At 38.1% G+C, this 12632-nt stretch overlaps 1 protein-coding gene across 1 annotated transcript in view; it reads right to left on the bottom strand.

Annotated features, from left to right (window-relative positions):
* The window catches only part of Rims2 (regulating synaptic membrane exocytosis 2), a 291163-nt gene that overhangs the window by 64010 nt on the left and 214521 nt on the right, over positions 1-12632 (bottom strand). Inside the window, 1 exon segment of the mRNA XM_032914664.1 lies at positions 6058-6299. Coding sequence (XP_032770555.1) covers positions 6058-6299 — 242 coding nt within the window.

The raw sequence follows: 12632 nt of genomic DNA, 5'->3' as shown, positions 1-12632 counted from the left end.
TAGGGCTCTATTCAATCATGGAAGGTTTCCATTTGTTCCTGAGTCAGCATGATATGATAACCAGAAGAGAAATGCTAGGAGAGTCTAGCCATTTCTTATTTTTCATGATATTAGTATGTAATTAAGAAAGGAAGCCAGACTGAACACTTAAATAGGTACCTATGTGTTTAATTATAAAGAATGGCATCTTTTTCATTGCTTATAAAGTTGAGAATTTTGTTTTTAAGGAGAGATCCTTTAATTTGTTTAATATAATTGCATTCTTTGTGAAGAAAATTTTCCAAGTGAAAGAAATCAAATAAATATTATGTTTGAGATCAATTCTTACACACAGTCTTTGTTAAATCTGTTTTATCACACTAAAGTGGAATTTTGTCAGACTAGAGTTTTTCAATAAGATATTTCACAACTGAACTGGGACAAGGACAAGGAGCTCGGGCTGCAGGCGTTGGAACTCTGGCACCCCTCTCCCTATAGGTGGAACAACAGAAAGAAACAACAGAACAAATGCGACCAAACAACCACCCAAGCCTGGAGGATCCAGGACACAGACGCTTCCAGTATCAGGCAGCTCCCAATCGAGGGACAGGAGGTCTGTGCCTTGTCCCCTACCTTCAGCACCAGATTTCTTTTGGGGGGGGGGGGTTTGGCTGACAGGTGTTGCAGTAAACACCTCTGTCTGTTCTCTGTGGACTCTCCTCTGGAGGCCCTCTGTGGCGCTCTTCGCATTTCCATGGACCTTGGTAGTATGGCCTGGTAGGACACTGCACTGGTACTGAACTGTCAGTTTCCTCATCACCACGATGCTCCATCCCTGCTCAGACCTCTTTATGAGCTCTTTCTAGATTGATCTTCCTAAGCAAGCATAAAGCTGCCAGTAAAAGAAGTGAATTTTACATATATCAGACAACACAAGGAAGAACAAAGTTACTCTTAGGAATAAAAGTACCCAAACCACATCATTCACTTACTTCCTAACTCAAACGCTAAAGAGAAGCATGCTAGATGCTACTTTGCCAATGTTGCGATCTACAACACATATCTCGATTAAACTACAATTGGTTGCCTTTCCCCTCTAGCATATAAAGCATACAAATTGACTCCAAAAGTTATTTGGCTTCGATGATAGAATAGGGCACAGGCTACACTAGTATCCTCTGTAATGAACTCTTTAGGGCAAGCTTTGGAATTTTGACGAATTACACCTTATTTGTTAAAGAATGTCTATCCCACTGGAACATACATATCACACAAAGAGGACTCAAGTGAGCACATATTAAATTGTTTGTTAAATACTAGACCTCAATAGATATTCACTGAATAATTTTAAAACTCCAAAGTAGTAACAGTTTCAATTAAAAATCCCACTTCTCTTAGAATAAAACTATTCACTGAATCATTTTAAAATTTACAAGGTAGTAAGTTTTAATGAGAAACCCCCATTTATTGTGAAGTAGAATGTACAAGGATGTTCACTTAGAACTGCACAAGAGGACTGCATCTGTGATAGTGTTGCTTGTTCTATGAAGCCTGTGATGCAGCTGGAATCCAAGCCCTAGGGATGAAGAGCTAGCAGTCCTTTTCCATACACGGTGGAAAGTCATCCACACAGTCCCTCCTCATCACTGTTCACAGTTGGACTATTTGTTTACAACGTGTTAATTTCCCAGCAGATAACAGCAGATGTCTGTGGAAGTCATCACAGTAGTCAACTAAAGCAAGAGTCAAACGAAGAGAAGAACAAAAGGCATGTAGCAGCTCTGTGCCTACTAAACTGTATGAGAGTTTTATTTCAAATGGCCTTGACCTTAGAACTGCATTTCTGTTGAGTGCCTGGCATTCAGAAAACCTTAAAGCATTTGGTTCCAAAGAAATTAAGAGATGTCTTTGTATGAGTTTCTTGGATTGGAAACATACTCTTAGCAGTGTACTTACTTAGATTTACATTTACTAGTCAACTGTTGAATATTCCCATCAACAGTTGCTTTGGGCTATTTATACCTCAAATTTGTAACCAATTAAATTAAGTTAAGCCTATATTAAAAGTCTTGCCCTGAGGAAGTTTTACTTTGAAAGGAAGTTTTCCCTCTGCTGACATGAGAAGAGCTAATTACAAAGCACATAGATGACACGGAGTCACGTCAAGAAGGCTCACTCGAGTAAGATCTGTGTTCCGTGAAGCTTTTGATGTGCAAAATGGTGTGATGATTTAGAAACTTAAGGATGTAAAAAATAAACAATAAATTATTACTATGGTTAGTCATGTATTTTAATAACTAGTAAACATGTTAGGAAAGTTCTAAATCTTAGTAACAGAATGTGTTCTTTAGTACAAAACATGTAAATTGTAAAAGTTGACTTTCATTTCTTCTTGCACTGTCACCAAGAAAGTATATAAGATATAGTGACTTAAAAACTGCATTATAGCATTTTGAATTTCTCATTTCTTCCATCCTCCTTTACTATTATTTATAGTAGTAGTCAAAATGACCCCTTCCCCCAATGTTGGTACCTATGTTCTACCTCATGAACTCTGAAATATGTTAACATTAGTTGCAAAAAGTCTTTTTCAGATGTTATAAAAATATGTATCTAAAATACAGAAAGAATCTTAGCACCCACGATTCAATTTGTGACAAGAAAACAAATAAAATGACATTTTTTTGATTTTTCAAACTGGGTTTCTCTGTGTAGCCCTGGCTGTCCTGGAACTCACTTTGTAGACCAGACTGCCTCACCCTCCAGAGATCTGCCTGTCTCTGCGTCCTGAGTGTAGGTGTGAGCCTCCACCAACCAGCTAACTTTAAAGAGTTTTATTCTCTGCACAAGCAGTACAATAAGACACCACTAGATGAGACGGTAATGAGGAAACATTTGATATACATTAACCCACCCCTACCTCAGAGGAAAGAGCGACATTTAGAGAGCGTGGCCACTGTTAGGTAGTCCACAATCCAATGGAAAGTCACCCACCCATGAATACATGGGCAACACTGATGGGACTCAACTGGTTATTAGGAAAAGAAGGACCTGTTTTACTCACTCACGTGCACACAACACGCACACAACACACACACACACACACACACACACACGCTTGTTTGTGTAATATATATATATACATATATGTATATATATATTATAAATTCTCTTAGTTTTTCTGTAGTTGAACATAGATGACCTAAATTCTATTGCTACTAGGCCAAAACTACAAAGTTGGTGCTTAGGAATAATTGCCAATTTTAAACACGATTACAACTTTTACAGTATAGTACTTCTGAATAATTAATGAAAAAATGACAAAGAGGTCTTATTTTCTGCTCTCTAATACATAGAAAAAGGCTACATAGCAGGGAACATTTTAAAAATTCACCAACATCACAGCATCTGCAAAGATAAAAATCCATGACTATTCATCAAAACCATGTCTCCTCTCTGCATCCTCCTTCCTGAACCCAACCCTCACACTCGATCCTCTATAGAATTGCCTCCACTCACTGCTCTGTCCATAGTGCTCTTCTTACACTATTCAGTTTGAAGCACAGTCTGAACTTTGTAACTCTCATACTTCTATCAAGAAGTAGACGGGTTTAGTTGAATATGTTTGGGGTATCTGCACTGGGGATTCCCACAGATACCAATTCATGCTGTTCTGAATCAGACTCACTCCTCTTTGTCCCTCCCCACACACTTCTCTTATGCCTACAATGTGTGTCAAGAGCATGGTGATGTATCTGCTGATAGGTGCATAAAGGAATCTGGAGGACACTTTGAGTCACCCCCTTATTTCCTCATGTTGACAGTGGTCAGTACGTGAGTGTTCTGCCACCGACATAGCTCTAGGAGCAACGTATGAAATATTTGTCTCCAGCCAGAATACAGCAAACACAGAGGCGAATGCCAGCAGGAAACCACTGAATTGAGACTAGGACCCCGTTGAAGGAATCAGAGAAAAGAACTGGAAGAGCTTGAAGGGCTCGAGACCCCATATATTACAACAATGCCAAACAACAGAGCTTCCAGGGACTAAGCCACTACCTAAAAGACTATACATGGACTGACCCTGGACTCTGACCTCATGGTAGCAATGAATATCCTAGTAAGAGCACCAGTGGAAGGGGAAGCCCTGGGTCCTGCTAAGACTGAACCCCCAGTGAACTAGATTGTTGGGGGGAGGGGGCAAGGGGGGGAGGATGGGGAGGGGGACACCCAGAAGGAAGGGGAAGGGGAAGGATTAGGGGGATGTTTGCCCAGAAACCGGGAAAGTGGAATAACACTCGAAATGTATATAAGAAATACTCAAGTTAATAAAAAAAAAAAAAAAAAAATTTTGTCTCCGACTGTTTTAAATCTCTTGAGAGACTAATTGAGTTTTGCTTGTCTTTGTGCTTGATGCATCTGATATATAAGTGCTCAATATTTGCCAAAAATTTCATTAAGTGAAATTTATTATATAGGTTAATACCAGATATTATCTAATTTTAGTCTTACTTTTCACTTTGAAATTAAAAGTATTTTTACTGACACATATAAAAATAAAAAATTTCACATTACCTGAATGTGATATTTCAAAAAGTGTATGCACTGCTTAATGTTTCCACTGAGTTAAACACCCACAGCACTTCCGTCCGTAGGGTCTTCCTACGCCTGTTGGGAATGCCCAGCACACTGCTGCCCTGATTTTCTGCAGTGCAAGGATTGATTTGCTTCTGTCCTCATGCAGTTCAATAGCCAGAGATCTGCTTTTTTTTTGTGCATTTCTAATTCTTTTTAAAACAGACTATTTTATTAAAACATAGACTATTTCAGATTTACAGATGTTTGCACATTTTCAATAAAGTTTTAATTGCTAGAAAGTACAAAAACATCTGTCAATCAAAATCCCAACATCAGTTATGCCAAGACAGCATTTAATTATGTGTAAATATTAGCTATTTTTGAAATAACTTAAAGGTAATTTGTGCATCTGAATTAAAGTTGTTTCTATATAAAAATTAGAAATAGCATTTTAAAACACCAAACAAAAATTTACAGCGACAAAATCTACATCAATACAAAATATTGTAACCAGAATTTAAAGAATATTATCAAATAACTATTTCAATATGGTTTGAAAAGTATTTGCAAAACCGAGATTAGCCGGGTCCATCAGTTGATACACGCTTAAATTATTTTGTGCTGTAGATATACACTCTGATTGCCTATAAAAACCCCTAGCATCCAAACAGAAATTAGATTTAATCCAGTAGCCTATAATTTATTTCGCTATAAAAGAACACCATATTACATGCCTTTGTTTAAGTAGAAGATATGCTATTATTTTCAAGATACTAGGGTTTTAATGTTTAATTAGCAACATCTATTTGAAAAAAAAAAGGCACTGCTTTGACTCACAAATTTCTTAATTGCTAACAGTGGCTTTTCTGAGTAGGAGTGTTGTATATAATTTATTTTTGCAGATGTAATTAGAAACTGAATTTTAAAGTAGCAAAGCCTCGAATATCTTCACTGTCAGCAGAAAAAAAACTTTTCCGTCCCAGCAGCTGAAGAATACTGGAGCTCGAAGTTTTCACGAGGAAATGAAGACTTAGTGAGGAAACCGATAGTACTGGTGGTAAATGTTGCTTACAAACTGAAAAGAAAGTTAGGTTGTCAGCAATAAACACAAAATATGAGGTATCATCTCCATTGCAAATTGCTGGGAATGAAAATTAATGTGGCAAGCTCCATGGTGAGGAACCTAGGGGAAAGCAAAAGCCTGCAGATCAAAGCTGCCTCCCAGGCATCAGCAGCAGTAGTTAGTGGCCTGGCTTCTCCCCTGGAGAGCAAAGACACACATTTTCAACAGTAGCCAAAGTTCACTTTGAAGCAGGCTGTTTGATCACTGCAAAAAAAACATCATTGTTACATTTCAAAGGGATGAACTAGTCTAAAACTGTCCTTTTCCTCTGGACGATGTCACCATCCACACATTACTGTGATAAAATGACATGAAAAGAAATGCATATTGTAACAACAACTCAAATACTAACTCAAGAGTAACATAAAAATTCCTACCGGTTTGGCTGAGTTGAGAGGCACTGCGACTTTTCCGTGAGAGACCAACAATAGCTACCATTTTGGCCCCAATGCTAGATCGCCGCTTCTTGCCACTGGTGCCCAGGGCGCCCACTGCAGTGTCCGACTGGCTGCCATCATTCTTCTCCAGTGAGCACATGTCTCCACTGATGCTGGTGCTTTTGGTCATGCTCTTCCCCGACACACCCATCTGTCTGTTTTGCATTTTGGATGTAAAGACACTGTCAGCCGGTGGATCATTACAAATGAAGATGAGAGCGGCAAGGGAAAAGACAGAAGAGGTATTTTAGAAGAAGCATCAGGAATACAACAATCAAATTTTATCATTTTTGGAATGCATTTTTAGGATTTAAAGTTTTTCAAGTAGTATAATCTCAAATATGTCTTATTCACTATCCACACGACTGTAATACATACTCTGCTATCCAAAATGTCTGACTCGCCAGGCATGGTGGTGCCCGCCTTTAGTCCTGGCACCCAGGAGGCACGATGATCTCTGTAAATTCTAGGCCAGCCTGGAGTCACAATTTCTACTCTTGGGGCAATGGTCATGGATGAAAACCATGGGCAAGCTTACTTAAGGGTGTGCCTTACAGCAAGGCCACATGTACTTTAAGAAGGCTTACTTATTAATGGTTAAATTTTCTAAGAGGGCTATTTTCGTTAGTTTTAATCATTAAAAAGTTGTTTTTCTTTACTTAATTTTTGAATTATTGTCTTAGTTCAAGTTTTCAAAAATAAAGACTTCCCTCACATGTTTAGACAGAATTAGGAAGCAATTAATGAACCACTGAAACATGGGAGCAGGCAAGACTTTCTGCTAATAGCGCAAAGGGAATAAATTGAAGACGGGCCTCTGGAGTTTTTGAGCTCCTGGGCAGTGGTAGGCGGCAGAGGGGGATGAAACGTCTGCGCGCATGCTCCCCAGCTGCTCCTTGTAAACCCGGGGCTGTGTGAAGGACGCAGCCCCTGCAGGGATTGGGAAACTTAGGTAGGCGTCATCATTTTGATTTGGTATTGGAGAGTCATCGTTTGTGCTTTACTTTGGCCCTGGTAATGAATAAATGGGAATGTTCAGCACATGGATGATAAAAGAAAGGAATAAAAACCCAACAGATGAAAAAATCGCCAAGTATTTAAAAGGAAAAAGGCCAGTGTGAAAATTTAAAACTACATTGAACTATTTTATCCTTTATATTAATTTTAATGAGAAAGAGGCAGAGAAAAATATCAGAGTTTTTATTTTTACAGTACCCTACACAAATAAAATTTGTTCTCTTAATAAATAAGAGAAAATAGAGTACAGCTCCGTGGGAGGCAGTCACACAGTTGAATCCGACTGCTGTGCCCTGTCAGACACATTATGAAGAACGATTGTTTCTACAATGAGCCTTAGCTTTATCATTTATAAAACAATAATACTCATTTTAAGTGATTTGTAAGAAAAAGCTGATAAATGAAAATTATATTTGGGGATATGGAGAGGTTAAAGCCCTTCAAAATGTATTGTTCAGTAAAGCTGTGTGAAGCCTTCTGAAGTAGACTATCTGGATCTATGAACATCTTTCTTTCTGGATAGCTCACAGGTTCAGGGTGAATAAGCACACAGGTTTAACATCTGAGTTTTGCAGCATGCTCCCAGGAGAAAAAGAAACCCCAGAAAGGTGAAAGTTTTGTTAAGAGGAAACAGCACTGCAGATGCATGGGTGGGGGGCAGCAGTGTATCTGACTGAAGGGCTAATCTACCTACAAAAAGCAAGTCAAACACACACAGTAGTTCCTATTACAGCTCATGGTTCTTCTTATTAATTTACATAGTTGGATACAAAGGCCTCAATCAAAATAAAAAATGATAGTGGAAGCTATTAAAGCACTCTGTAGATAAATAGCGTGGTGTTACTATAGTTATATATAGATAGGTGCATTCACTTTAACCTAACTTTGGACGTCTACAGTTGGGAGTAAGTTGACTGTTATGAAATGAGTGTGCTCTCCATGCTGTACTAACCAGGGCTCAGAGGAGCACCACTTCCCTCCCACTGACATCTGGAGGAGGAAGTTGGCGGTAGGATTCCTGTCCTTCCCTCACTAGGGATCATCTAAACTAAACCAACCAAACAAATGTTTCACTTGGGAACTCTTCAGAGCTCTAACTGTAGTTAGGAAAATAGTCCTGTCACACTAGAAATTACTCCAGAGAATAAGTTCTTAAGGGTCTGAAATGTGATAAATTTTAGCACCCACTGTGTGTACATCAGTGAGGCTTTCACTTGTTTTCTAGTAGTTTGCTTGGTGTTTCTATGTTTGTTTCATGCTTTTACAACAACGTCTTGGTGATATAGCACTGGCTTAACCTGGCACTTTAGAGGTATATCGACACTGTATCTGGCTCAATGATATATTTCTGAAGAGAAATTTGGCAAGATGTGTTAAACATTTTATAAAAGCATATAAATTAAACTTTTAGGATTTAAGCTAAGGTAAAACTCAACAAGGGATGCAGCTTTAGCTGCAATTATATTTATTATAAAATTAACAATGTAAAAAATACCCAATGGAAACAAAGAAATAAAAGGATCAAATCTATTAATGTCTAGTTCATCAATAATGGAAAATACTTTGGAAAGTGTGTCTATTAACAAATATTTATTAACTTAAATACATGCTTGCTGGGAGATGGGAAGCAGATATTTGTAGCTTCCTTCTGTTGGAAGACATATTATATAGGGATTTACCCTACAATAGAGGACACAGCAAATTTAAGCCCTGGAAGGCAGTGTCAATTAGGGTTGTCTAGATGAGCTTGGTCTGGGGTATCTCTGTGGGGACTGCCCTGATTACAATAAGTCATGTGGAAGGAATCTGATTAAAGTTGTGCATTGTCTGTGTCTGGGTCCTAGACTATGCAGAAAGCAGAGCATGGACTGGGTACAACACACATGGACCCAACCTCCCTCTCTCCCTTCCTACCTCCCTTTCTCTGTCTTGACTAGCTGCTGGGGTCCTTACCCTTGACTTCTTCACTACAAGGGACTACAGCCTTTCACCCCTGAGCTGCTTTTGTCAGGATATTTTTATTATAGCAACAGGAAATGAAACCTGGAGCAGCTAAATCAGTCAGTTTCGAAAGTCTGGCTTCGTGAGCTGATGAACCAATTAGGTACATAATAGGAAACACTGAGAGTGTAAAGATTAAACAGAATTATATTACAGAGTAGTTATTTTAGTAGAAAACATAAATACATAGCAAAATATTCATGCATATGAAAATATAGGAAACACATATGTATATAATGCTATTATACTAAAAATATTACATTTTTCCAGCAATATTTTTAATGTCCATTTTTTCTATTCTGGTTTTTCCAGAATAAACAAAAAGAATCAGCAGCAACAAAATAAAATAAAATAAGTCAGAAAAGGCTTCAGAAAAGAGCAAGCAAGGACAAACAGTAAATTTTCTTCACATAAGTGCAAAAGCATTGAGCCTTTATTCAATCCATGAATTAAAGACTATGGCTTTCTAGCTATTCCTGTGGTGTTAATAAACTGTAATGATTAATCGCAGGGTGCTTAATTCCAGGCAAAGTTTCCATATTTCTAAATATGAATTTGTTTTTTCTAAGTTTTGGTTTTGGAAAATACAAACTTTACATACTCTTAGTTTTAAGGTATGGAATATAACATTGCCAATGGAAATGATCAATTTTACAATGAAATTATAGTTAAGATGCACCCTAAAACAAAATTAAAAGTCAAATATAGTATTATTGGAGGAAAGTAATATGTCTTCCTCACAAAGTACTTGTAAATATTGTCCAAAGGCATCCATACAATAAAAAGTTTATAAGTACATTAATTCAAATATATCAATTGATAAGTTTAAAGAATGCAGCTAAGTGGCTTAGTCTCAGAATTAGCATTTGTAAGAGCAGGAACATGTAACAGCACTGTGAATAAAATATTTTCCAATGCGGACAAATATCTTATCATGTGTATTTCAGAGACTTGAGGAGAAACTTGAAGACTTAGTGAGTGCATTTTACAGAAAGGCCAGCAGCAGAAACTGGGCAGCAGGGCAAAGACACCAGTGAACAAAATGCAAGTGGGATTAGCTAACCTCCCAAGCACTATCACCTGGCAAGGCACAGCTGTCTTCCCACTGTTTTGTTCCTAGGTTTTATGTGCAAAGAACATAGTCCTGTTAGGACTAGTGCATGTGTCCATGTATCCATGCAGCAAGGCCAGGGGTCAACATCTGAGGTGGTGCTGTCTTCTCTATTGCTCCCCCTCTTACTTTTTGAGGCAGTGTCTCTTACTGAACAAAGAGCTGAGGGATTCAGTGAGAGCGGCTGGCCGGGCAAGCCTCTGCCCATCGGCTCTAGGACTGCTTGTGTAGGCTGCTGTGCCCAGCTTGTACATGTGTGCTGAGCATCCAGAGTCAGCGCCTCATGCATGCACAGCAAGCATTTCACCCACTAAGCCATCTTCTCAGTTCCTATAAGTCCATTTAACTGCAGTCTTGGCAGCTGTTGGGTAGATATTTCATTCTTAAAGTGTTTTTATTTTATATTCTGTTATTTATTTTTTATTTTCTGTTTCTATTTTATATTATGTTTATTCTAGCTTCTAACTTGCATGGAAAAATATAAGAACAAAATATCTTGCATCTGCATAAAGTTTTCTTATTTAAAAACAAAAACCCACTGAATTATCTGTTTCTTTCCAAGCACGTGCAACTTAAAAGTTGGTTAATTGACTATTTAATAAGCTTTACTTCTCTATAGCCCAAATGATCATCTAAGCAAACACAGTGGTAATCATTCACTAGACAGGGCTGAGGAGTGCTCATTATCACCAGTGTGGGAATATGGATGGTGATATTGTTTGCTGGCTGTGTAAGAATGCTGGCAGGGTGAAAAGAGAAATCCACTCTAACGCCAACCCAGCCCAGTGGAATCAAGCATTAAAGAAAACCTCTCTAATGCATATGGAAAACTAAATTTCTCATAGTAATTCTTTCATCTCACTTATGATAGAAGCTTAAGATTTAAGATCTTTATATTGTCAGATGTCCTAGATATGAACATGTTATATCAAAGTTATACAATGCAGTAGTACAGAATGCTCAGTGCTCTGAGGGATATGTGTGTGTTCCTGAAAGTGCATGTCCTGAGGTTGGGCAAGAGCATTGAGCTAAGGAGCAAAGATTTTTGGTCAAAAAATCTGTCTTGATTATGGTCATTAGTGATAAATCTTTTCAGGGTTCAAGTCTTGAGTTTCATGGCAAGAAGAAATGCTCAGTGGTCTCAGAATAGTTTACTTGAGATCAACTACAGGACACATGTGACTCCCAGAATTTCTGAAATTCCTTTCCCAACAGCTAAGTTGTATGCAAAATTTCAATACACTAAAACTTCTGTAGAAAAAAAGACCTTTTCTTTGGTGAAAACTATGTCTTCTACTTGAAGCATTCCTTAGTTGCTGTGGCTTCCTTGTTTAGGGTTGAGGCCAGGAGCACATCGATTGACTACCCAGTATCAAACAGTCAACTCTGACAGCGTGTGAGTAACTCACAGACTGAACAGCTAGAGTGAGGAATATACATATATAGATACATGTATACGCACATGTAATAATAATTAATGAAAAAGCGGACATAAAGGTAAAAGAGACCAAGTGGGGGTATGTGGAAAGGTCTAAAGAGAGAACAGGGAGGAGAAATGATTTATAATTATGTTAGGATCTCAAAAATAAAAGAAAACAAGAACACATTCTTGGTTTCAACTTTCAGCATGTCCAGAAACCCTGATAAAGTCAAGCATTGAAGGAAACCTCTCTGAAGTATATCGAAAATTTCCCATAGTAAGTCTTTGATTTAAGTCATGACAGAAGCTTAAAGTTTAAGATTTATATTATTGGACTGATCATCCCCTTAAAATCTATTTTGTAACTGTTGTGTGGTAACTTTGAGCTCTGCATGGGAGCTGTGGCAGGGGACACATGACACTTTCATTTATGATTCCATGGGGTAAGATGTAAACAAATGATCATGTCTACTAGTGGTAAGTGATGAGGAAAAATACACATAAAATAGATAATGATGGTCTAGAAGGTTTAGGTGAAAATTGAGGGAGATGTCTCTGAGGAGGAGTTAATTGAGCTGAACCCCGAATAATGAAACCAAGTCACCCACAATGAATGATCTAGGCATAACAGTGATGGATCAAGCCATGTACCTTGAGGCAGAACCGAGCCTGGCGGTTACATATCTTAGAAGCTGTACAGGCTGAAATCACAGAGTAAATCCCAGATTCACTAGAACAGAATTACAGCTTGGAATGCTTTTCTTATTAAATGCGCTACCCAGAACTGAGACCCGAGACCATGAGAACACAAACTGCACAGGTTCTTCTACCAGAAGACTTGGGGGTTTAGTGTGAGTATCTCGTTTCTGAAGACACAGTCAAAGGCTTCTGGAGAGATCAGAGTCTAGTGCCAGTATTTGATCTCTGAGATGATAAATGCCCTCTTTAAAAGGAGACCTTCGTAAA

The sequence above is a fragment of the Rattus rattus genome, chromosome 1, assembly GCF_011064425.1.
Source record: "Rattus rattus isolate New Zealand chromosome 1, Rrattus_CSIRO_v1, whole genome shotgun sequence".
NCBI lineage: Eukaryota > Metazoa > Chordata > Mammalia > Rodentia > Muridae > Rattus > Rattus rattus.
The sequence above is the reverse complement of the archived record's forward strand: the minus strand, read 5'-3'. Positions and strand labels throughout refer to the sequence as shown.